The sequence below is a fragment of the Etheostoma spectabile genome, chromosome 4 (assembly GCF_008692095.1).
Source record: "Etheostoma spectabile isolate EspeVRDwgs_2016 chromosome 4, UIUC_Espe_1.0, whole genome shotgun sequence".
NCBI classification, from domain to species: domain Eukaryota; kingdom Metazoa; phylum Chordata; class Actinopteri; order Perciformes; family Percidae; genus Etheostoma; species Etheostoma spectabile.
The window spans coordinates 16,150,645-16,176,067 of NC_045736.1; the positions used below are offsets into that span (position 1 = coordinate 16,150,645).

At 39.7% G+C, this 25,423-nt stretch overlaps 2 protein-coding genes across 4 annotated transcripts; both read right to left on the reverse strand.

Annotated features, from left to right (window-relative positions):
* Positions 1-3,104: 3,104 nt before the first annotated feature.
* On the reverse strand, positions 3,105-12,699 carry rbm5 (RNA binding motif protein 5). 3 transcript variants are annotated; one of them, XM_032513082.1, is made up of 25 exons: positions 12,462-12,699; positions 12,157-12,197; positions 11,122-11,299; positions 10,849-11,007; positions 10,629-10,698; positions 10,126-10,199; positions 9,050-9,133; positions 8,724-8,784; positions 7,937-8,002; positions 7,672-7,832; positions 7,385-7,482; positions 7,086-7,173; positions 6,933-7,001; positions 6,468-6,537; positions 6,062-6,162; positions 5,817-5,964; positions 5,248-5,336; positions 4,958-5,134; positions 4,699-4,839; positions 4,500-4,586; positions 4,148-4,333; positions 3,966-4,040; positions 3,761-3,858; positions 3,520-3,649; positions 3,105-3,384 (listed from the first exon to the last, which is right to left on the reverse strand). In XM_032513082.1, exons 2-25 carry the CDS (start codon positions 12,171-12,173, stop codon positions 3,259-3,261), a joined length of 2,553 nt encoding a protein of 850 aa, XP_032368973.1. In that variant the 5' UTR covers positions 12,174-12,197; positions 12,462-12,699; the 3' UTR covers positions 3,105-3,258. The 3 variants fall into 3 exon arrangements, with proteins under 3 accessions (XP_032368973.1, XP_032368972.1, XP_032368971.1); XM_032513081.1 differs by having other exon boundaries at positions 4,500-4,583; positions 12,549-12,598; XM_032513080.1 differs by having other exon boundaries at positions 12,549-12,597.
* A 744-nt stretch (positions 12,700-13,443) lies between these two features.
* Positions 13,444-15,081, reverse strand: brk1 (BRICK1 subunit of SCAR/WAVE actin nucleating complex). Its single transcript, XM_032514480.1, has 3 exons — positions 14,829-15,081; positions 14,213-14,295; positions 13,444-13,921 (listed from the first exon to the last, which is right to left on the reverse strand). Exons 1-3 carry the CDS (start codon positions 14,944-14,946, stop codon positions 13,895-13,897), a joined length of 228 nt encoding a protein of 75 aa, XP_032370371.1. The 5' UTR covers positions 14,947-15,081; the 3' UTR covers positions 13,444-13,894.
* Positions 15,082-25,423: the final 10,342 nt, after the last annotated feature.

Consider the following 25,423-nt stretch of genomic DNA (forward strand, 5'->3'; position numbering starts at 1 on the left):
TGAGTCCGACTTTCGGCAGTGCCCGCCTTCCGACCGAGCATGTCAGGTCAGGCCCTCCGACGGACACACCGAACAGACTTGACGGCTGATTATCGGATTACTGTCAGCGCCTTAATCAAACTCGATTGTCACACTCTAGTTCAAGAACCATTCAGACTTTCCTGGTGCTCTCAGGTGGTACAGGAATTACATTAGGCTACTTACATAACACACTGTACATTATGACATTTAGTTGAATCAGTTTGTGATATCAAAATGCTGACCATGTTGCCCTAAACTGATTCCTCCGACCTTCTTTCTTACACTACAAACCTCAGCCAAAATTGGCTTTAGCAATGAGCAGAACTTCTTTTATCAATTTTATAGTAGGCCTACATTTGAATGAATTACGTAAGCCTATTCCCAGAGAGAGGGATATGGCTGATCTTTCTGAAGCCGCAGATGGATGTTTGATGTTTCTGAGAAAGCAGGATGGGAATAGAACAGTGGAGCTTCCACCTTCCACAGGCTATATTGCTACAATATATTTATGTAACATGAGGTGGATGTGAGGTTCAGAACATTTCTCCCCAAGAGGTGAAAATATCAAAGGATGAGGCACCACAAGGTCCATGAAGTAACCCAAGGGATGTATTGTATTATTTGCCATTATATAACACACTGTTTGTATAAGTAAGGACTGCTAGCCCCCAAGGATTTACCACATACAACATCAATTGCAATCAAATTTGTAGGGCCAGGTGAACGCTCCATTTACTAAGCCGGATGACAATGGAAAGTTTATTTAGAAAGTAAATTTACAGTACCCAGTAAATAACAGCCTTTTATTCTTTATTTGCAGGATGCTCTACTTTCCTCCTTGTCTCTTTCCACCAACAAACAGATGCACAAAGACCTTGAACTAATGGCAATAGTCAGCTTTAAACGAAAGGTAACGTACTAGATGCCAAGGGTAAGAGGTGGAAATGAAAACAGAGATTAAAACGAGTAATTATACATGAACAAGTGGCTCTTTAGTTCTGTGTATTACTTTAGAATAAAACTATTAAATAGCAAGATTAACAACCAAAGTAGAACTGCAAACAGTTCAGAACAGGGTCCAAGCCCCCCAGCGCAAGTCGACCCCAGCGGACCGTGGAATATGTGAAAGCAGAACCCAAAGCGCGACGGGGGTGAGGCAAACGTCAGGAAATGCAAGGTCTGTAGTAAATTGCAATTGCAAATTTCCCATTTACATGCATTGAGTTATTGGCCAAAACAGGATTTTTGTGTCTTGTTGGTGAGCTGCGGGTTCGGTTTCTGCTGTTGGGTTTTTGTTGGGTTTCCTCCCCTCCCTGTCTTTACTCTGTTTTTTGGGGGGGTATTAAGGTTGGACACGCCTAGGCCTTCTTATGTCTCAGTGTATTGTTAGTTAATTGAAATAGAATGAATAGAAACTTCAGATGTGGTATTATGGGACCACTAAGGCCTGTATAAAAGCATCCTAAGAGCACCATGTCATATGACCTTTAATTGAAGGTAAAAGAAAAATGAGGAACGTGGTAGACTGAATGCGTTTTGTTAGTCGTAAAAAGATAACAAGCCAACTTCATTAAGAATTTCTTTTATTGACCCCCCCCCCTGAACAATGGAACAAATGTGTGCCAGTTACATGCTACACAACAATATGTTTCAACCTATCTCCAAGTTTTGATAAGATGAGAGATGATGGGGCCAAAGCGTAGCTGGCACTGTTTATGAGAGATGTTGGCAAAAAGAACGTCATGGAGTGACCATGGTTCTGTCATAGCACTCCATCCCCTTCTAATGGGAAGCATGAAAACCATTTTATTGTTGCCTACTCTTCTGTGGTCTTATGTTATTTGTAAAAGTATATTTATTTTAGTATTATGTGGGTGGCTTCATTGTTGAACTTCGTTTTTTTTCACTTGGGTTATGTTCTTACGGGTTTTTTTTTTTACTGTTATGAATTTGCAAAAGAAAGTAAAAAAATAAAAGTTGTCACGGGTTTTACAAACATTACCATCAGGAAGACATTAACATCCACAAATCTGCTATGTAACTATATAACATAACTATAGGCTATGTATGGCTATAGTTAATTTAAGAGTTTAAACAGTGTTCACTTAATTACATCATGCTCACTAAGTAAAAGGTGCCCTACGCGATGTTGGGTGACATTACTTCTTGTTGACCATTGAATTATTGGAACACGGTTTGTGTATGCTTTGTGGTGCAGGTGGGCACAGTTGGTTTTTGTTGCCGTATGTAGACCCTGGGCTGTCTAGAGACCGCGTTTTTTACAGTGTGTTCTGGGGACAGGCAGCTCGAGAGACAGATGTTTGCTGTGTGTGAAAAATGTTGTAGCCTAAAGCACGCATGACATTGCTTAGAGCACTTGTAACCGTGACTTCATTTAGAAAATAATTCGCAAATTCGTATTCTGAACATCTGAATATACCGTTGGACACGCCCAGGCATGATACAGGAAGTCTCCAGGCTGCAGCCATACACTCTTGGAGTTTCACTTGCATAACTTTACTTGTGTAAGTTGCAATTTGACTTTTATAGACGGAAGAATAATAATAGAAACGGCTGGATGTGGGATCGACACTGCCTTACATGCGTCGATCTCAGCCCCCTCGGGCTTGGACCCCAATTACAGGAGCTGGAAAGCATTTTGACCCCAGTAGAGTTAATGGCTTAAAAACTTGTGTCCTCCAGTGGAGGGACAGTCTTACTACAACACCTATTACCTTGTACAGAAGACATGCACACAGCAAAAATGTTATTAAAAATGGCACTGCACATTGAGACCACCTGTTTTCAAATAGTAAACAGTAGCATGTCAAAAAATTATGCTAAGGGTGATAAAATACGATAAAGACCATTAATCATTTGTCATTTATTTTCTGTACAAACAGACAAGACCTTTGTATAAACTGTACAATCTTTTTAACGTGCCGAGACAAAAAATGGCATTAACACAGAAGAAATATGTAAACGAAGGAAGTAAATTCACTTTTTAACCTATGTACAATTTATAAATTATATTCTTCACCATCTTAATAAGCCTCCATTACCGATTTTTTCTATGGTCTGGATTAAAAATTTTGACAGAAGGCATAATCATCACACATGGAGATAATTTTTAAAGAAGAACTTCTTTTGCTTCCATGTCAATTCACTACACTGTTGATGCAGAAGAAAAAAGCAATAAACTGCAGACCGTGACGATCAATTTGAGTTTGAGAGGACTCATTCCAATTCAGTGAAACGCGCAAACATGGCTTTGCGGACTGCGTCTTTGTACGTGTCTGAAGCAGAGAGCGTGTAGTTGGTGCCTGATGTGCCAAGTCCAGCTCCCTTTGTTCTCAACTGTGCCTGGGGAGGAAAACCATAAACTTTAGTACCTTGTACTTGACATATATACACGCAGTTATTGACGACATACATACAGTTATTGATGCTGACAGGTAATGGATATACCCGACACCACTAGGTAATTGTTGTGATTACCTCAATTGGTGTAGTGATGCCTTGCTGGTTACGACCGAGGCCTTTACCCTCCTTCCATCCCATGGCCTGCAGCATTTTGTTCCCAATATTGTCACTGTTAAGGCCGTCTTTAGTGGGCTGTTCATAGTTACTGCACAGAAGAAAAGGGGACATTTTAATAACACAGACAGACAGAGAGCGAGAGAGATCTGCAGGGACAGGCAATAGCATTTCACACAAATGACAGAACTAAGTTGCTTACATGACTGGTGTTGGTTTAAACTTCTTCTTTTTGGGCGCCGGGGGTTCAGGGATGCCATATTTTTCTCTCCTCTCAGCCGCACGGTCTCTATATTTCAGCTATTTACCATTTTACCAAAAACAAAAAGCTTTTTAAAATGCAGTCACAAAGAGTAGGGCAACAACAGGACTCTTCAGCAGCTGGGCAATTCTGTATTGATACAAACCTCCGTTTCTTTTCTCTCCAACTCTTCCAGCTCTGCTTCGGTCATTTTGGATCTGAGGAGAACCTCCATGTTTTTCTGAGAATGATGAAATAAATACCTCCATGAATTTTTGGTCTTATGTTTTTCTTTAATGACTCTTTCCCCCCTTACATAGTCCTGAAGACAATCTTGTGTCATGTTACCTTGTGGAGGTCCGAGAGTTGCTGATGTCGAATTAGACTCTCTTTGTTGGGAAATTGTCTTCTACACAGTAAGCAGGCCAACTTTGTCCAGTCTGTCAGCTTGTCCTGGCCTCCTTCACCCCCATCAGGCTCTGCTCCCCCCTCCTCAGGGTCACTGTCTCCACTATAGGCTGCCACAAGGCCACACTAACCAAACCATGGATAGGTGTAAATGTTAACATAAACAACACATAATGGTATCACATGTATATATACACTGTATGGTAGTGCATATATTTACAAAGCAATTAAAATAGCTGTGACAAGAACAGCTTTAACACCGCAAAGGAAAAGGGATGCAGAAAACACTAACCTTGGAAGTGTTAAGTGAGCTGGTTGGTGGTTCCTCCTCAGGGCCCCTTGGTACTTCTGGAATGAGTCTGTCTAGACTGCCTGCCTGCTAAAATACAATAAATAATATAACATATTAAACTTAAATCAATCCATTTAGGATGTAAAAGTCTAAAGCTTACACATGTGGTCTCAGAAGATATTGTATTTTACTGGATTACCTTCTTTTCAAACAGTATGTAGCCAGCATCAGCAGCTGCTGCCTCCTTCCTCTCTTCTTGACTAATGGGCTGAAAGCTACTCCTGAAGTTGTCTTTGTGCTTGTTGAGACTTTTAGCCCACCGTTCCATGTCTTTAGCTATCTATACAAATCAAAAGAGATTAGGTTAAAGTTTAAAAATGATAATGATAAAAAATATTCAGAAAAGGCTACATAGAAGTTGAAGTAGAAGAAGCCATGCATAATTCCTATCACAATACCTGCTGGGCAGTCTTGCTTTTGGGCTTGTCTTTTTTCTCCTTGCCTTCTTTAAGTTCTTTGCTGCCTGCTGCTGTGTTTTCATTTAGTGTAGCATTTGCGTCGGCTGAGGCAGGTACGTATGTCTGCTTCTCACTGTCCCAGTACAGATACTGCTGGGTCTGAGAGTTGTAGTAATACTGAAAAGATATAAACACCAATGTATATAATCAAAACAATGTGAACTCCTGTGACTTTCACTAACATGACAAAAAAACAAGTGAATCACACATGATGGCTATGCACTACTTACATGAGTGCTTGGATCATAGTAGAGGCCAGTTTGAGGATCGAAATAGTAGCCAGAGGACTCGTCATACTGATAGGTGGACGTATCAGGAACTGTCGATTATAAAAAATATCATTAACAACTACTTTAGAAAATTGGAAATGTTTTCATGCATTTAAAAAAAACATTTTAGTAACCAATATTACTGAATTATTGCTGAATCAATAATTGTCCCCAGCCTTAAGTCTTCCTAGCCTTCCCCACTGAAGTCACTCTAAAAAGGTCTTTTGTTCAGCTTTAGAAGTAATAAAAACGACAGCTAATGCTGCATGGTGACGGTCCATGTATTTTGTCAGTCAGATGAAAGGCTAGTCGTGGCATGTTTGTAAATGTAACGCTTTTAATTAATTTGCTATTGACCACTTTTTTTTTTTTTTAAATTCAGGACATATTGCTTTTAAAACTACAGGCAAAACCAAATTCACTCAAGTCTATGTTTCAAGTTGAACTCTATCCTATATACGGCATGGACATTTTCTTCTCTGTTTATGCACACAACAGGACAGGTGTTAAGGGATCTTGTGTGCTCATACCAGTGCTTGCGTCAGCTGAGGCTGCTAATGTATTGGCAGCGGTAACAGTGGCAGAGGCTACAAGGCCACCAGGCACAGATGCAGCGTCAATGCCTGAAAGATGTTCTGAGTGGGCGTTTGCCTCCAATTGTTGGGCAAGTGAAAATGCCTGCAATTAATGTAATTGTTATTTAGAGATTATTACACCATGCATTTTAACAATAGTACAATATTAAAATTATAGAATTAACACAAATGTATGTTACCTGAACTGCTGGCTGTGCAATTATATGAGGTTGGTAGACTTGTGCAGTCTGTGCAATTACTACTCCAGCTACAGTTGGAACAATCTTTACACCTGGGGCAGCTGAAATTGGAAAAGCAAAGTTCTGTTCAACATCACAGTGAAAATAGAGTCAAATGATTACGTTGTTCAGAATCTAGCAGAAACTCTTTTGTCTGTACTCGTTACTTCTAAAAGCAGGGTTTATCCACTTGTTGTGTTTGTTGTTCCTACAACCTTAGTATGAACAAATGTTAGAATATGCTGTCATCTAAGCTGCATGTCATTGCATAAAAAGTGCTGAATAACTACATTTTACTGTAACATCAAATTCTTCCAATGATAGTATCTGTATCAACATCTACTTCAGATGTTAAAGCATCTCATACCTCCTAGAATCCCATTTCCCTGGGAGGTGCTGGCTGCTGCTGCTGCTTGCTGGTAGTACACCTGGTATTCCTGTTGAAATAAGTCATTCATTGAAATACATCATATTTAAACTTTATTGGTGGAAAAACTTCCTTTAACTAAGTCATTTTTTTTTTTTTTTTCCAGGAGGAGGATGTGGATACTTGCCAGTGTAAACTTTGTAACATTGGCTGAATATTTGAAACATTGTTATGATCTAAAGGTACAGCCTCATGTATTATCTCTGAAGTGCTGTTTATAATGGTCAGGAAGCTTGACAATTATTTCTCTATTTGTGTTGCAGTCTCCTATAGTGGCCACTAGGTGCTACTAAAGAGACATTTTTTATTGAATGCATTTTTAAAGCAAAAATAAATATATATCAGAATGCCTTTGCTCTCAAATTACCAATCAGTTACAACGTTTGCTTCATTTGTTCTACTAACCTGTGACATTGGAGTATAGCCTTCTTGCAGGTAGCTGTACTCTGACATTCCTTCTGAGCTCTGCTGTGGCTGAAAAGGTCAAGCAAGGGTTATGAGCCTGATACAACACTGGGAGATGATAAATCCCCAGAAGTTGACAGAAAATGGACCTACCTGACTTGAAGACCACTGGGCTGCAGCAATGGCTGTGCTGGCCACAGAGAAGGCACTGACACGATTGCCATCAGGTAGTAAAAGATCCCTAAAACAGGCAAAGGTAAAAAAAAAATGTTATCTAGTTTATTCCCACCTTTAATTTCAGTTTGGATGAATCTAAATATATATAATAAAATAAGATACAATAAAGATCTAAATAGGCAATTTGCCAAGGCAAGTAAAACGTTACCATTGGTGCAGTGAAAAGGTTTTTATCTAACACAAAACCAAGGCAAATTATACACTTTCATACGCACTTTCTAGCGCTCTTAGCATAATCCACCCCAATTGTTTTTCCATCCAATTTTAGAGGCGGATGCAGTCCCAGTAAGATTGTTAGCAGCTGAGAGGCCTCCTGTAAAAAAAGATTGATATACAATTTTAAGTGAAATGCAGGCATGAATGAGGTGTCAAGTTCATCAAGAAGAACTATTTAAGACAAGTAACAAGTAACATCAGTAGAAAGGCAAATGGAAGCCACTGGTAATTGGTTGGTTGTTATAACGGTAAATGTTCATGTGTACATGTTAAAAGAATGCCTTACCAGAGGAGAGGACAGTTGTACAAACGCAAAGCCTCTGTTCTGGCCTGTCTGCTTGTCCTTGATGAGGCGAATGTTGTTAGATGAAAGATTGGCATATGGTGCCAGGGATGTCAAGATGGATTCCACATTGGTCATAGCAGCAATATTTCTCAGGATGATTGCTGTGCATCACAAAAGTTTATTTTTAAAAACAAACTACCATGGATAGGGATATTTTTCATTTTAAACTAAGTAGGAGGTACATCTATAAAAAAGAAGTCCTTACTGTCGCCATAGAAATCTCCGCTGGGTTGAGTTTCAGAGACTCCAGTATTACTGCTGGTTTCACTTTCTGTTGAAAAAAATGACAGAAGTAAGAGGACCATTAACAAAACTTTCAGAACCGTTTAGTCAAAGAAATGGGGTATAAAGTGATGAGTGTCGAAATTCGTGTCACTAAGCTAAAAATGAGTGTTGTTTTTCCCACAAAATTAGAGTATATTTGTGGTGGTGGCTGACAGTTATCAAAATATTTTGTTATTTTTTTTGTTATTAAGCATTATATTTTGCTTTTGTATGCCGATCTTTAGATTTTGTGTCTACGTTTATTCTGTTAATTTCTTTTTTTCATTTCTGTCACGGGTCCAAATGTGTTCAAAGAGGGTCATGAGCAGCTGAACAAATCAATGATGAAATACAATTTTAGGCATTTTAAATATTAACACAAATAGAAAATCAGTATGTGGCAGTCAACGTTGATATTTTAGCAGGCCACCACAAATAAATCAATGTATGGGAAACACTGGAGAGCCTATTTCATAAACTCCATTATGTACTGTGTTTTGCCCCCATTTTGTATTATTGTCAGGTAGCAAGGAAAGAATGCATGCTGTTTCCAATCCCATCCCATTTTGTCTACATCTGACAGCGGTGACACTTATGAATCCATGTCATTTGGTTTACTAGGCCTCTACAACGCCAAAAACACAAACTTTGCTTTGCATCCCGGCAATGTTGCCACAGGCTGCCCGGATGTCTGCAGTCAGTGGCCTCTTATTGATTTAACTACTTACCGGCTTTGGTTGCTCCACACCTGAAGCACTTCAGCCTCCTCCGGAAATTGTACAGGCCACACTGCAAGTAACCGTTCACATCATTTTTATTATACACCTACTAAAGCCCTGAACCAATCTGAATTGGTGCAGCATACCATACTTACCTGAGAAACAACCTAACCATTACCACGTATTCAAATGTAGGTGTACCACAAAATAAGCTGACAGGACTGCAACAATTAAACTTATGGGCCTAACATATATAGGCCTCTGTGTGTGACGTGTTCTGTAGTAGCATCGTTTAGATAAAATGGCCATGAAACCAAGACAGATCATTAACTTACAGTGTTGCAGAGCCAGTCTTCATACTTGTTCCTGGGGTGACTGTAGTGCATGTCCACGCTTTTGCCTTGGATGGTCAGACGTTTCTGAAAGAGGATGACAAAAGTCACTCAAGCATTCCTGGCAAGCATCAATCTCATCAACAGAGCAAGCAGTGTTGGAAGGGAGAGAAGGGGAAGAGGGGCCCCCAACAGATAGCCTTTGTGTTAAAGACGAGACAGGCACATGATGTATATGTGAGCATGATGTATAGAGGGGTTTAGGTGTTTGGGATCCGAGTGCCCAGGCTGAGCTGGAGCAAAGTGTACAATGTGACCCTAACAGACATCTTTGACTGCTTTAAAGAAGGAGAAGAAAAAAAAAAAAAAAAAGATTAAAAGAAACCTCATGTACTGAGGAGTAGGCTTAAATGGAATAGGCTGAGCTTACATGAATACTCTTTGATAATGCCTTTATCAGCAAGATAAAGATAAGTTTTCATTATCTTAAATGCAGATTCCTTAAAGAGATGTTTTGGTCATTTAACTCCAGGAGTCAAGTGTGGGCAGTGTGTTTAGATGAAAAGTGTTTTGGCATCCCTCCATGGTGCTAGCGCACAAAGCAGTGAAGGTCTGCCGAGATCCGCTGGATAGTGCAAAGCACGTCACAAAAGTCTGCTGGTGTTGCATCATCCGGCAGATCTTGGCAGGCCTCCGCTGCTCAATGCACTGGCACCACAGAAGAAAGCCAAACACTGTTCATCTAAAAACACACTGACCACAGAAAGATGACACAGAGCTGGATTCAAATTGGTAAAGTATCCCTTATTTTGGGAGAAAACGTGAAAATAGGAGTCAAATCAGCAGCTTTGATGCTATTGCCATTGCAGTTAACTAAACAGAACATTTGTTAAGTTAACATTAAATTGTAAATCATGTATATAATAACCTCTACGAGAATACAAATCAAATATTTTTGCTCTGTGGCATACTTCAAAAAATCTGTAATTTCAACACTATTTTATGCACTTTGGTTGCCTTTTGGGTTATTTTTTCCATATCCCCAAGATTAAAACTAGACTTGGCGATTGTGAAGCAACCTGATTGGTCTCCATCCATCGGGTAGCATCTTGCAAGTGATAAAAGTCCACGAAGGCGAAACCACGGCTTATACCTAGAGACAGCATTCAAATATAGACGGGAGGCGTGTTAGTTAAGAGTCCATGGGCATATTATTCAAACTCTTCCACAAACTGCTTCACGACCCAGGCCCTGTTTGGTACACAGTAGGCCACTCCTTAGGAGTTTTACCATAGCAAGAATTCCTCCTGAATACCACTTTTGAAACAGACTCAAAAACAAAGTCTGTCTGCCAATAGGGTTTTTGTTTAAACTGCAATTGGTGCCATTACTTACCTTAAAAAGATCCACATTGAACTGAAATTAAATAAGTCTTAAATCAACACTTCAAATCCTTTTTCAAGTATCTTGATACTATTCTTTCCTAGCTGCTATGGGAAATGGGTCTGAATGGAAGCAGATTTGCCCTATGGTCAAAGACAGGGGGGGGGAGGCTGAGGTCCGCCATATATCTGGTTCTCACCTGTTTTCTTTTTCATCAGCCTAACATCCACCGGCTGCGGTCCCTCCAGTTGGTCTATGGCAAAACAAATCTGAACAATATACAGATGGTATGTTACTATTATGATTCAAAACCTGCCACTTTCAAGGGCATTTCTTTTAGAATGAGTGGTGCACACACTTTAAACTAAACTAAACACTAAAAAAGGTTGCGCGACTGCTGAACAAAACTAAATACTTACATCGTCTTCAGTGACATGAGGAGACAGACCCCAGAGCATGATGGTCTTGCTCTTCTTCTCCTCCCCAGACTCCCTTCTGTAATCCTGCTCTGGGTAGTCGCCATCGGAGTGATAACCATCTTCTGATCTATCGCTGTTGCGTCGTTTCCTTTCTCGTTGCTTTCAAACAAATACAATTTAACAGTGCATCAGTTATGTGTGGATGTCATCAAACAAGTATGTTTAATAATACATTATACTACCATTAAAAATCACTGATATTAGAATAACTACCTCTGGACTGTCTCTTGATCCTCGACGATCTCCTTCAAAACGCTCACTGCGTCTCTCTTCGCCCCAACGGCGCATGTTTTGATCACGCTCTTGGTCTCTCTCTCGCCTGTCGCGCCATTCTGATTCATCGCGGGATTGATTAGAGCCATATCTACCGCTACGTTCCGTCCGACTAATCCTATTCAGGAGGACATTGAAAGGCAGAACAACTCATAAGTACAACTAGTCTGCACTTGCACAATATTCCTTATATCAATCAAATACTATTTTATAGGCAAACTCACCAACATAATTAAATGATTAACAGACAAAACATAATCTTCACAAAATATCTTCACATTGAGATTTTAGATAAATAATCTTGAATAATGTAGATATGACCAAGTGGGAAAAAGGTAAAAAATAACAGAAGAACTAGTGTAGTAACATGAGAAAATGTCATCACTTTATGATATCAAGTCTCAAATCAAAATATCAATATAATTCTTGATTTTTGTAATGTGGGCAGATAGATGCTGGGCAACTAAACTAAATGTGTCAGTGGTCCCTGTCTCGTTTCAAGAGTTGGATACATCAACAGCCCTAACATGCAACTTTCTCTAAGACTGGAGAGCACAATGCTTAGCTCTGCTAAATAAACAAAGGGAGGGGGTCATTTCATGTCTATATTACACCTGTTAAACATTAATACTTTTCCTGTGTCAAGTTAATGTGATGTTTCGAAATTTACTTTCAATTTTCAATACACCATTTGGATTCATGAACTAAACGTAGTACAATTATTTCCTATTGACTTTAAAAGGGACCCAATGGTTACAATAAAATGGTAAATTTAGGTTTAAAAGCTGACTGAAACTGCCTGACAACATTCATCTGAACGCTGTTAATTAAAGGCTAACGTTAGCGTTATTGTTTATGTGTTCTGTTTATGTGTTCTGGGTGCTATACGTTCGTGTAAATGCCGAACCAACTTAAAAAGAACACCATCTTAGTTGGCCACACCTACCATGGCGACCAGCGCTTAACGTTACTCACCTTTTATCAGCTCCCATTGTCCCAACTGCGCACACACGACTCTAGAAGCAAAAAATACCAACAGTTTTGACTTATGCAAACACTCTAGTGCGTTTTAGTTTATTAACATGCAACAGTTAAACTACAGCCAAATTATGAGCACAACAAACTGCTTGTAACCCATCAACGTTAGACTAGCTAGCTAGCTCGCTAACGTTAGCGAGCTACATGGAACCGCCAGTCTGACGTTAGCAAACAGACAGAGCTTATGTGAGAAGCCATAAGATTAATTAGCTAGTTTCCAGTCTGAAAGTACAATAACTTACCAGTGTAGTTTGTTAATAATGTTATGACCTGCTAGTAGTTTTTCAAAAAGGTATTTGAAAAATCGTGGCTAAGAAAATGCATCTCACGTTCAAGGACTCTCCACAACACTGCAACGACACCTTCTTTGTCCCAAGATGCATTGGCGTATGCACCCGATGCATTATGGGAAATTAAAAACATTGCCCTGGATTTGTCTCGCAGGTAGCTCTACTCCTGCTTGGTCCTGGGCTCTTTGTGTCTTTAGCTAGTCGGCCCAACAATTAATGATGTTTAGTATAGGACATTAAAAAAAAATGGAGTTGGGGTCTCGGATTGTTACAGCTATGTACTTGCCAATGCTAACACAGGAGGCATGCTACCTGAACATCTAGATGTCCATCGTTTTTACTGCCTGAAAGGCGTTCCTAAGGGTAAAATTACTACTGTATCTATTTCGGCCATTTTACTGGGTATGTCACTTTTTAGCTTGCCACATTTACAGACAGTAGGCCCAGTATGGTGTTTTCATTATGTAAGCATTCATTTAGTGATTTTTCAAGATTAGCAACATTATCACATTAGACTTTCAGTATGTTGTATCATATAGCAAATTGAAATAAACTAATAAATCCCACTCTACTTTTGAATGTGTAGCTCTTATCTGGGCAATTTCAATTCCAGTTTTTAATCTTCAACCTAATCACAAAACCATTCAATTTATTAATTGTTCATTCTATATTTATTTACAATATTAATTCCAGCAGTCATGCCAGTGCTGTGATAGGGAATAACAATTTGACCTACTATACTGCATATATATATATATATATATATATATATATATATTTACTTGGAGGTTTCAATATTTATTTCATCCTGTTAACTTGTCTAGTCGTTATATTTTGAGCTACTGAGAATTAAACTCAATGAATGTGTCAACATACAATACCTGGCCAATAAATTTTAATATGACTAAGTTAAGCTACAACATGAAACAAGGTCATTGTTAATCATTTATTACAGAAACATCACAAAACAGTTTACTGTACAAGCAGGTCCTCAATAACGTCGACTACATAATTAATTGTTCAACTTGGCACACAAGGATGTTACCCTCTCATAAATCTCTGATGTGGTAAGGACACTACAGATGGTCAATAAGTTGTAATTATCCATAATAGAGCTTCACAAGATTTTATGAAACAAATACTTATGGAGCTTATTTTTGTTTTGTAACATTGATGAAGCTGGAGTCACTGACACCCAAAACCGACCCATATTTTCGATAAAGATGTGTCATGAGCTAAATCAACACAAAACTCAACCTTATAATATAAAAATGGTCCAGATGGTCCCGAAAAAGGAGGGTGGAATCCATCACAGTTATTCCAAAGAATTCAAGGAGGGGGGTGGGTAGGTAAGTCTGGGATGCTATGAATTCCCATGATGATTTTTAGGTCAAGGTCTCTCCTTTCGTGACCTGTAATGAGACAAATAATTATGTAACAAGTTATAATAACACACATCCTAGACTATTATCCCTGACCATTACACATATTATATATACTGTGCACTGTCCCCTGATTAATATTTTGCACACCCTGCACAAAACTCTAGGCTTACAACCTTACAACATTGATATTGTACATATATCTCATTGTAATATTTCTATTTTATATTTATGTTCTTGACTGTTCCAGTACTTGCTCTATTGTTTATTAAATAATATAAATAACCAATGGATTGCTATTTTACAATGCAGTATACTTACTCTCGCCTCAATATATTCAATCCTCCTCTCCAACGCTGTCAGCTTCTCATTGAGGGTGGCCAAGCGGGATCGACACGACATATCTGCGATAAATCGTATTTAGAATGTAACGTAAACGTTAACCATAAAAACACATAACATTTAATAAGAGGCGTAGCGTGTCGATTACAATCACGTTTACACGACAATAAGGAACAACGTCGCTCACTGTTACTGACAACAATTTCTGAGAGATCATTATTTCATCATTATTTAAATTCAGGGGGTTATGCTGCTGGTATAATCTTACTGTCAGCTGAACAGACTAGCCTTTGCAGTGGCCTAACAGACATTTCCCGTCTCAACACTTGATTCTAGTTACGTTAACGTTAGCCTTTTGATTTAGTGGTTTGCCACCTACTAACATGAGTTAACAAGCAAAAAAAATGTAACGTTAAAGTGACTCGTACCCAAACTTCCACGGTACTTGGAAAACAATAACAAGCTCACAGCTAACGATAAAGCTAATTGCTAACTGGGAGTGGCCATTGAAAGCATCACTCTAGCTAGCTATACGTTACCCAAGGTATCCGCACAGTAGTGCTCGTATCTGTAAAATTGTTCGTTAAAAGCTTACCAAAGGAGTTAAGAAAGTCGGCGATTTTCTTTATGCTGCTCGTTATAACTTCTATGTACTCTCGATTCGCCCAATCTTGGTGAATTTCTCTTTGCACTGGATCTTCCTGGCCAGCCATGTTGGACGAGTTGCAGTTCAGCGTAGCGTTCAATCAAGTTTAGCGTTAGCCCCCCTGCGTTCAACCAGGAAGCACGGCTTAGACAGTCAAAATGCGGCAGTTGCTGTTATCGATGGCCTAAAAATGATTCAAATCACAGAATATTTAAAAAAAAAAACCACAATTTGCGTATTGCCATTATATTGCCTACTATAACAGTAGTTTTCAAAGTTGGGTCCGGGGACCCCAGGGGTCCTTGAGGGGATTCCAGGGGTCCCAAGCCGCTAAATTACATTCATAAGTAACAAACCGACAGAATGTATGACTATTTTATTTACATGGAGTCTGGTGGGTTTTACAATGTGAGCCTTAGAAAAATATATATAAATAAAATACCTCAGTTTTGCTAAAATTTTAAATACACACTGTATTCTTTTGATGGTGAAGTGTTAAGTGTCTTATCCCTTCAGAGATAGATAACATATTTAAGACCTTTCTGTTTCCAAAGAACAGCTACGACGTAGCTAGCTAGCACTAAACAAACCAGAGTCCTCAAAAGCTACATACTCCAAAATGGCACCAAGGCTGAATTTTGGGAAAGAGACCTCAGATACACTATAGGGGCCACTAAGGTCTATATTAAAGAGACTTCAGATACAGTATTAGGGGACAGCTAAGGTGTATATAAAAGAGACTTCAGATACAGTATTAGGGGACCACTAAGGTCTATGTAAAAGAGACTTCAGATACAGTATTAGGGGACCACTAAGGCCTATTCAAAAGAGACTTCAGATACAGTATTAGGGGTCCACTAAGAGACTTCAATTCCTTTTTGAATGGGCAAACAAGTCCGACACCATGAATATCTTCAAGACTATTTCACGGAAAGGCAAGGCAAGGCAAGGCAGCTTTATTTGTATAGCACATTTCAGCAACAGGGCAATTCAAAGTGCTTTAAACAAAATCAGTTAAAAAAACAGTTAAAAAATAAAAACAGATAAAACATGTGAATAAACAGTTAAAAAAAGACCATTAAGACACATAAAACACAAGAATAAAAGTTACAGTGCAGCATAAGAAATTAAACATTAAAGAAATGAACAGTCATTTAAAGAAAGGCAACATGAAAAAGAAAGGTCTTCAGCCTTGATTTAAAAGAACTGAGAGTAGCAGCAGATCTGCAGGTTTCTAGGAGTTTATTCCAGATATGAGGAACATAGAAACTGAACGCTGCTTCACCCTGTTTAGTTCTGACTCTGGGGACAGAAAGCAGACCTGTCCCAGATGACCTAAGAGGTCTGGGTGGTTCATAGTGTAGCAGCAGATCAGAAATGTATTTTGGCCCTAAACCATTGAGTGATTTATAAACTAGCAAAAGTACTTTGAAATGCACTGTTATTCTTATTTGAACTATTAGCTGAAGATTTCTAAGAAACAGGCAATGGATGCCTGGATTTGTCCATCATGCAGGCTTTAATAGAAATGAATGGGAGACTGAGCGAATGTTTTTAGGACTGAAGTGTGATTTGACCAGATCTTTAAACTTAATGACTTGTGTATGTTGAAGTCACATTTTAACACAAGTTTACATGCCTGACATGTTGAGCCTGACATTTGTCTTCTACATCATCAGAATCAACCATTGGGGGTCGGTATTATACTTGCTATTAGACTGGGCTTCATTCCAGTTGTCAAGCTCTCTTTACACTCACCCTTGAATCAACATTTTAAGACACCAAATTCTCAACCAGGATCATATAATATTAGTGTTGCCTATAAATCTAGAACAAGATCAAATTAAACTTTAAAGGTCTCAGGAGGGACTGCATTGCATATCACTAAGTCAGTGTATGCATGTCGAGGGGAACGTGACATCTAAACCACAGTGTACCCCTCCCGATTCTGTTAACCCGTGTTGTCTTCCCATAAAAATAGATGTTTGTCACTTTTTTTTTGACGTTTTCAACACTACCTAACACTAACCTATCAACTTTAGTTTTAAAGTTATTTTTGGAATTTATGGTCAACAAACCTCATTTAAAGGAAATTTTACCTAATGTTTGAGTTAAAAAAGCAGAAATTAGGAACTATTTGGACCAAAATTAAAGGAATGTATGTTGACGGATAATCACAGACTGGAATATGTCAACTTTTACTCAATGTCATTTCAAAATCACTTCAAATTTTTCTTTTTTTAAAATGCAAAAAAATTGAATAAGACACCCCATAATTAATGAAAGTACAGATTTGTACTTGCCAAAGAGCGTTGTGTGGACTCAACCATGTTATTTTGGGCAATTACAATTGGGTAGTTATAGGATACAGTATATATAATGTTAAAAAAAGAACATTGATATAGGAAAACTGGTCAATTTGACCCAAGGACAACATGAGAGTTAAGGTAGAGGTTTTGACCCAGAACACAGAGAAACATACACGGACACAAAGTAACGATTCAAAAACCTTTAATGTAACTTCTGTACTTATAGCAGCCAAGGACAGAAAACACAAGGGAGGCTGACTCCGAGCTGGATAGGGGCTGAGGAGGGCAGGCAGTGGTGGATCCAAACTTTCTTTCTGGAATCCAAGCGGGAAGGAAGGAAGGCATGAGCGTGATGAGCCACGGCAACAGGTCTGGAGGCGTAGGTCTGGACAGGGAAAACAGGACGTTAACAAAAGCACAAGGAATATAACACTAAGACTAAAATGGTACAAAGTTCAACTGGAAGCCAAGTTACCACACTGGTAGGTGCAACGATCTGCCGCCGGTGGTGAGTTTCGCTTCGTTGAGCAGGGCTTCCTAGGCGTCGCTCCAAACTTTACTCTAGGTTCTCATGAACCGAGGGAACAGCCAATTTCCTCTCCTGAACAGGAAACAAGGGGGGGGGGGGGGGGGGGGGGGTGTTGGCTATCCAGGGCGACCTGGAAAGGTGAGAAGCCAGTGGCGGAGGTGGTCAGGGAGTTGTGGGCATACTCTATCCACAGGAGATGTTGGCCCAGGAGGACGGACGCTGAGCAGCCACACAACAAAGGGATGCTTCCAGGTCCTGGTTGGCTCTCTCAGTCCGACCCATGGATTGGGAATGGCACCCTAGATAGATAGATCGATAGATAGATAGGAAGATAGAAACTTTATTTAAACTAATTTATTTATTTAACTTATTATTCAACCGAAATAAATTTTAGGCATACAGTAGCAAGACAACCATAACACAACAAACACATACCTAAGAATAAAATTAGAATAAAAAAATTAAAAATCAAAAAATCACTCACAGAAATGCAATGACTGAGGACAGGAATTACAGATGCACCCAAAAAAGTAAAAAAAATTTTCCAGAAAAGGAATTTTAAAAACTGTGGGCCTCTTATAAGACAAAAATGTCCCCAGGTATTCCCTGGGGAGGGAATACTGTTGATGGTCTGTATGAAAAAAAAAAATTAAACCCTTTGGGAAAAAACGGGGCCCCACCTGTTTGACGTGATTTAAAGTCTTTTGGGGGTTTGGATAAATCCCAAAGTTTTTTTGGGTCACCCGGGCCGCATTTTCTGGGTTTTTCCCAACATTGTATTTTCTTTCTGCGGGGACAATTTTTTGGGAAAAAAAAGGTCCAAGGGTTATGCTTCTGGTCGTGGGGGGCGCGGGGAAAGGACGGCTCCCACCCCCCTTCGCAGCTCTCCCCTTTCCACAATAAACTGCAGAGGGACCCCCTTTGAAATTGGTAAAAATTACAAGTTGGAGAAAGTTTTCTAAATTTGATATACTAATCGCGTATTGCAATAAAAAAAAAATTTGAAATTTAAATTTTGTATTGTGATGAAAATTGATGGGAAGGGTGGGTGTTTCCCCAAACCCCTACCCTTTGGGGGTTGTAATAAATTCCCATAAAAATTTACTGGTCCTTTGGCCCAAAAACCCCATAAAAACCGTTTTTTTGTATTTCTGTACTTACAGCGGGAAAGGGGACAGAAACACAAGGGAGGCTGCTTCGAGCTGGATGGGGGGCCCAGGGGGGCCCCGGCCAGTGGGGGACCAAAATTTTCTTTTTGGGAATCCCACAGGGGGGGTGGGAAGGGGCTTGGGTGATAAAAGCCAGGGGAAAAAGGACTGGAGGTGTGGGTTTTGGACAAGGAAATGTGATGACCAGGGGAAACCCGGACGGGAGGTGTGGGTCTGGACGGGAAACCCGGGACGTTAAAAAAGCCCCCAGGAATATAATATTTTTTTCCAATTTATTAACCCAAAGTTACCACAGGTGGGGCATCGTTTTTTTCCGGGGGGGGGGCCCCGGTGGTGGTCGCCCGGGAAATTTAAAAAAAGGTGGGTTTGGAAAGGGTGGAATAGCCGCAGCTTTTGCAGGGTAGACGACCGGCCGAAACACCATACCCACCCACAGACCAGGGGGAAAAGGGGAGAAACACCCCGGGAAACCCCCCCGGCCCCATAAAACCCACAATAACAAACACTTGGGGGCCTAAAAAATTCTGACACAAACCCTCAATAAAACTTGATATAAATAAATAAAAAAAAAACTACGCACGACACATATACTCACCATCAAAGACAAGGAAAATCATCTTGAGCCAGAAAGAAGAAGTGGGGGCTGATGATGGGGGGCTATCTCCCATTTCCCAAATGCTTAGAAAGGCATAAGCCATCCCTTTATTTTCAAGCGGAACAAATTCTGTAAGAACAACCGGCGGGGTTGTAAGCACACCAAAAACTCTGGGAGGAAAAGCCCCAGATGTCAGCCGAAGCCACGGACATCTCCATGTGACTGTTGCTGCCCTGGCCTTTTCTGGAGTTGTGTTTCAAGGAACCGATTTGAGACTTTTTTTTCCGGGGGGTTTTCGGGGCCATTGCCCAAAGAACCCCTTTACTCAAAAAACGGCAATCACCCAACTGAGTTTCCCCGGAACATTTGAAAGGTAAGGAAGTTTTGGAAGTTCATTTTGTCGTGGCAAACGGGAACGGGTTGGGGCCTGGATGTTGCTTATGTTTGGCGAGAAAGGCAGGGGCCTTCAACCCTAAAAACCCGGTTCCCAATTTAAAACATGGTGGGGGGACATCATCTGGGGGGCTTTTTTGCAACCCAGGCCCGGGAGTCTTGTTCGGTTGCATGGCTCAGGGAAAAGGGAAAAATTTATTTGAAATTTTGGGGGGCAATTGCAGAAATCTGTAGTCTATCCTTGGGTCTGCGGGGGTCTTCCAAAAAGAAAAGCCCAACATACATCAAAATTTGGGTCCAACATCCTAAAGGTACCAAAACCAAGCCCTGGAGTGGCCCACAAAGCCCAACCTAAATCCTATTGGAATCTGGGGCGGGTGCTAAAAATGAATGTCACCCGGGAAACCAGGCATTAGACCACGGGCAATTTGCAATAAAAAGGGCCAAACCCTCAGGAACCGGGCCAACCTAGTAAAAACTACTCAAAGAGTTTTGCGTTGTGGCTCAAAAAGGGGGAAAACTTTTAAATATAAAATGACCCCGGGCCTTATTTTTATTTAAATGGCTTGTAAAAATTTTGGATCTTGAAAAATAAAGGAATTTTTAAAATTTCAAAAGGGGGGCTAATCTTTTGTAATTGAATTAAAGCTCTAGGGGTTACAGGGTGGTTTGGGGGTGTTTGGGGTGGTTGCTAATGTTTTAAAAAATTTTTTAATTTTCTTTATTTCTTTTTTTCAAATCTTTTTCTTTTGGTGCCATTTTTTGATTGCTCTCTTTTTTCAAATCTTTTAAATTTATGTCACTTTTTGTCGGCTTGGCCTTTCGGGGTAGTTCAAACTTGAGATATTCTCCACTTAAAAACCTTTTTTCCCTTTCCTCTTTACCTTCAGTTTTTCCCTTCCCTTTTCCCCTCCCCCCTTTAAACTTGTCTGGTTTGTACCAACCATTTTCGCCCCTTCGGTAAAAGCAGCGTTCTTTTTCTGCCATTTTTGATTACTAAGGGCCCGTAAAAAACAATATGAAAGGTTAGGTTGGCCCATTTTTAACCCCCCCCCTCCCAACAAATTGCAACAATTTTTTTTGTTGCAATTTTTAAAAATGCATGGGGCCTGGAACATAAGTGAGAAAACAGCTATCTTAGCTTAACTGAGTTTTAAAATTTTAAACTCATTGGCAAAATGCCAAAAAGCTGCTTACGGGCTTCCTCCCAAAACACCCGGGCCCAACACCTCAAGAACACACTGTACCAAAATTTCAGTAATGAATATCAATAGTAGCTTAATTATCCCAGGGGCTGTTTCAACCCGTCATTTGCTTTCCATTAAATTAGTGGTAAAAAATTCAATTTCGGCCTTTGAAAAAAGGGGGACTTTTTACTTGTAATGGGTTTTTTAACATAGGGGAGTTGGAAATTTATAGTGAAAAATAAAAACTTTTTTCCACCCGGTTACTGTGACTGTTTATTAAAGGGAGGCTATAATATCCTGTATGTCATGTTTTTTTAAAAAATGAATTTTGCTTTTTCCCCTGACGCAGGGGTTTCGTCATCCCGAGGTTGACGGGGATTTTCCTAGCGGCGTTATCTGCTTTTGAGCAAAAATGTAATCCTTGAAAGAAACCCAAAAGTTTTCCTCCCCTCCTCCCCTTTCTTGTCTTCATCTTTTCCACCCCTTCTTTCTTTTTTTACTTTTTTCTGTTCCCTATTTTGCTTGCCCCCCTAATTCCCTCTTGCACTCAGATGGATGGATAAAGCATTTGCCGCCTTACTCTTCAAATGAAAGGCTGCAAAACGCCTTTCAAAGGGGTGAAAAAGGGTGATCTCTATGAAGGCACAGGACTTGTTGTTGCTGCCTCCTCGGGGGAAGGCTCGTTTTTTTCTTTGATGAAAAAGAAGAGCTCTCACCCCCCCTGCCTGAAGGCCATTGGACAAAAGGCTCATCTTTTTCAGAAGAGGGGAAAAAGGGCTCTAGCCCTTTTTTAACCTTTTGCCCCAAGGGAAGAAGTGTCCTTACTAGGGAAAACAAAGGCTTCAGCCCTTTTTTCTTGCTGCCTCTCGTGTAGGGCTTTCTCTTTTAGAGGAAAAGAAACTTCACCACTTTCCCCGTGTTCCTTCATGGTTTAGAAAGGGGTTTGGTGCCAACACAAAACAAAAAGCTCACATTCTTTGTTTTTGTTTCCTGGGGGAACGCCCGTCTTCTTCAGAAGAGGGAAACCTCAGCCTTTTCTTTGCCTGGGGTAGAGGTGGTCGCTTTTTTGGGAGGGAAAAACAAAAAAGGGACTCCCCCTTTGTCTGTGTTCCTTCTGGTGGTAAAGGGTTGGTGCCCAAGTAGAACAAAGGTACACATCCTTTTTCTTGTTGCTTGGTGAGAAGCGTTGGTGCCAAAATAGAACAAAGATCACACCTTTTTTGTTCTGCCCCCGTAGATGGTTTTTTTGTCTTTAGAGAGGAGACAAAGGCTCACCTTCCTGCTGCTGCCCCCCTTGGGGTGAAACTCGTCTTCTTTAGAGAGGGGACAAAGAGTTCCTCTCCATGCCTAAACCCCATTTGGGGCAAAAGGTGTCTTCTTTAGAAGGGGAAAAAGGGGGTCTCAGCCCTTTTTCTTCCCGCCTCCTCGGGAAGAAACCACGTCTTTAGAAGGGGAAGACAAAGGGCCTCAGCCCTTTTTTTTTGCCCCCCCCCGTGGTAAGGCTGGTTTCTTTAAAAGAGCAAAAAGGGTCTCACCCCCAGCTTTTTTCCCCGATTTGGGTAACAGCCTTGCTTTTAAAAAGAGAAAAAACTCAACATTTGAGGGGCCTGGTGGTAGAGGTCTTTTTTCTGCACAAAACAAAAGGGGCCCCCCCCCTTTTGCCTGTGCCCTTACGGTGGGAGAAAGGGGTTGGGGCCCAAAAAAGAACAAAGAGGTCCCAAAACCCTTTGTTTTTGCTGCCCGTGGTAGAGGGGTTCCTGCAAAGACAAAAACCCTCACCCCTTTGCCGTGCCCCTTTTATGGTGACAGAAGGGTTGGGGTCCCTAACAAAGGCCCCTCACCCCTTCGTCCGTGCCACCAAGATGGGGGAGGGTTAGGTCTTCAAAACAAAATCTCTCACACCTTTTTTTTTTTTTTTGGACTTTTCGAAGAAAGTACCTACCTCCTGAAGGCCAGGTCTTGGAAAGTTTTTTGGGCCAGATGGGTCTAAGCATTTTTCCCCAAGAAATTTTTTTATACTGAGTTGAAACTGCAATAAAACCCCCCAAAAATACACACAAATTTCTTCCTGAAATCCATTTTGTAGCAATTATTTTCCCCACTAAACCGTCTAACTGAACTCAAAAAAAAAAGGGGAAAAATTTTATCTGGGCAAAAACATTATTGCAATGTACTTATACAAAAATGCAAAAAAGGTCACTTATAATCTAAACTACATATAAATTTCTTTAAATGAATCGTCAAATATTTTAAGTAGATAAATAAAAAAGTGGGAGTCTAAGTTTATGAAAAACCTCTAAGTTTGACCAATAGAGTAAAAAAAACACTTTTTGGAAATTTTTTGAGTTTAATTAAAAAAAAAAAGAAAAACCAACCCTTGAAGGGCACTAAATTTTTTTTGTGAATGTTAATGTATAATAAAATTTTTTCCTTAAAATACGTGGGGATAAGTAAGTACCCCTTATGTTAATTTCCCATGAGGCAGGGAGATGGTTTTTGGGTTTTGGAAATTAAAAAACCCCCCATCATACATAACCCCCTTTAATAATAGAGATGATGGAAAAACTTTCCATAAATCTCTCTCAAACAAAAACCAACCCCTATTAGGATAACGAAATAAACCTGCCCCAATTTCTAGGGTTGATGAAGGTATGGGAGGGGTTAAATTTATTTTCCCAAAAGGGAAAAGGGGGGGAAAATTTCGGATGCGAGTTTCCCCGATCCGAAATAACTGCCTTTAAAAAAAAAAATTTCTGCCCCTATGGGAAATTTTAAATAGGGGGGGGAGTATGCCCCCCGGATTTTAAAAAAAACTTATCATTTACAAAATTTTTTCATTTACAAGAAATGGGGGCCCTTAAAGTTGGTTTTTTTTAATTAACATTAAGATCAATTTTTCCAAAAATTATTCTTTTTATTCCTATTTTTAGTAATTAGCAGGGGTTCATAAAACGTATGAGCACATGTATAAATAAAATCTTTCCTCGACTACAATAGCACCCCCCAGTAGGCTAAGTGACGACTGGATCAAAAAAAAGGGGCCCTGGGGAACATTTTTCTTTGTTTTTCCCCCTCCTTTTTTCTGTTTCCTCTCCCCCCTTTCCCCCCCCTCTTGGTGGTGGTAGGCGTAATTTTTGTAAAGGATCGGGCTTTTAAAATCTTGAAACATCTTTTAATTACAAACTATTGTACACGGGGATTAAAGTTTCATTTCCCTGGCAACAGCGACTTTTTGGACCCAAACAAAAACGTCGTTGTAACGTTGAATTGTGGGTAGTGTTTGATATATAATAATTTTTTTAAAAAAAAAAAAAATACAAAATTTTTGTCATTTTTTCATTATAGTATTAGCGGTTATTATATTTGTTTTCCCTTGCCCTCCGTCTCTGGGCTAATGATAATAAACAAAATTTATTTGTAAAAAAATAATAAATCCTTCAATAACTCGGGTTTTCCGACTAGCTTTGGTCAAACATCTCACTGCAACACGACGACTTTAGTTTTCGATCAACAAACAAAACATTTTAAAAAAGGATTATTAGTATTATTTAAAATATGTTGAGAAATAATCTTTAATCACATGTGATGTGAAACACCACGTAATATAATAATTTAAATTGTAGCTAACGCTAGTTGCAGAGGACAAAGTGCATTTGCATCTCCTGATCACAGCATATCTGATAGTTGGATATATGTAATGCTAAAAAAAGTTTTAATATTTGACAGAGGAGAGTTAATGTACTTATTCCCCACACAATTAAGCTAGGCTCTACTAAACAGAAAAAGTTGAGTAAAGCAAGTAGTTTTAGCTCAGCTGTAAAGTGCGACTTACCTCTGCAAAAGATTTTGTAGAAGGAAGTCTGTTCCACTGTAGCTTAGACAACCATGGTCTGTTGTTATGTTTTGGATTTTAAATAAAAACACATCAGTCTACGTCCATATCTACTCACGTCTAGTCGCGCATTACGCGTTCTGATTGGACTTCCGTTTGAGTGTAGACAACCAATTAGAAACGTAGGATTTGCCGATCGCAGACAACCAATCATACGCCGACATTCAAAGCTGAACCTGCGGCTGAGGTCGACCGAGGTGTCTAGTGACCATAGCCTACAGTATTTCTGTTAAGTCTGAATGAAATGTTTTTTTATAACAGTCACTGCTTATGTTTTTACAAAGCCTGGAGTAGGCTAATGTATTATTTATTACACTCACTGTTTAAGTACTGCCAAGTTGATTTTTTGATAGTTTGGGAAAGCTACCTAGCTAATGGTATCAACTCAAGCTAGCTTTAGCTAAGTTAACTAACTAGCTAGCTAGCTCGTAGACTCGTTGACAGGTAACGTTAGCTTAACGTTAAAGTTA

What these genes read in the sequence shown, in the direction of transcription:
- rbm5 (XM_032513082.1), bottom strand. An exon ending in ACTATGATCCAAGCACTCAT is followed by an intron (nt 5,135 to 5,247) that starts GTAAGTAGTGCA and finishes ATATCTTTTCAG; the next exon opens with TATTACTACAACTCTCAGAC. An exon ending in GCATCACTACACCAATTGAG is followed by an intron (nt 3,385 to 3,519) that starts GTAATCACAACA and finishes TTTCCTCCCCAG; the next exon opens with GCACAGTTGAGAACAAAGGG.
- brk1 (XM_032514480.1), bottom strand. Translation starts at nt 14,946, where the DNA reads ATGGCTGGCCAGGAAGATCCAGTGCAAAGAGAAATTCACCAAGATTGG. An exon ending in CGACTTTCTTAACTCCTTTG is followed by an intron (nt 14,296 to 14,828) that starts GTAAGCTTTTAA and finishes GATTTATCGCAG; the next exon opens with ATATGTCGTGTCGATCCCGC. An exon ending in TTGAATATATTGAGGCGAGA is followed by an intron (nt 13,922 to 14,212) that starts GTAAGTATACTG and finishes GTCTCATTACAG; the next exon opens with GTCACGAAAGGAGAGACCTT.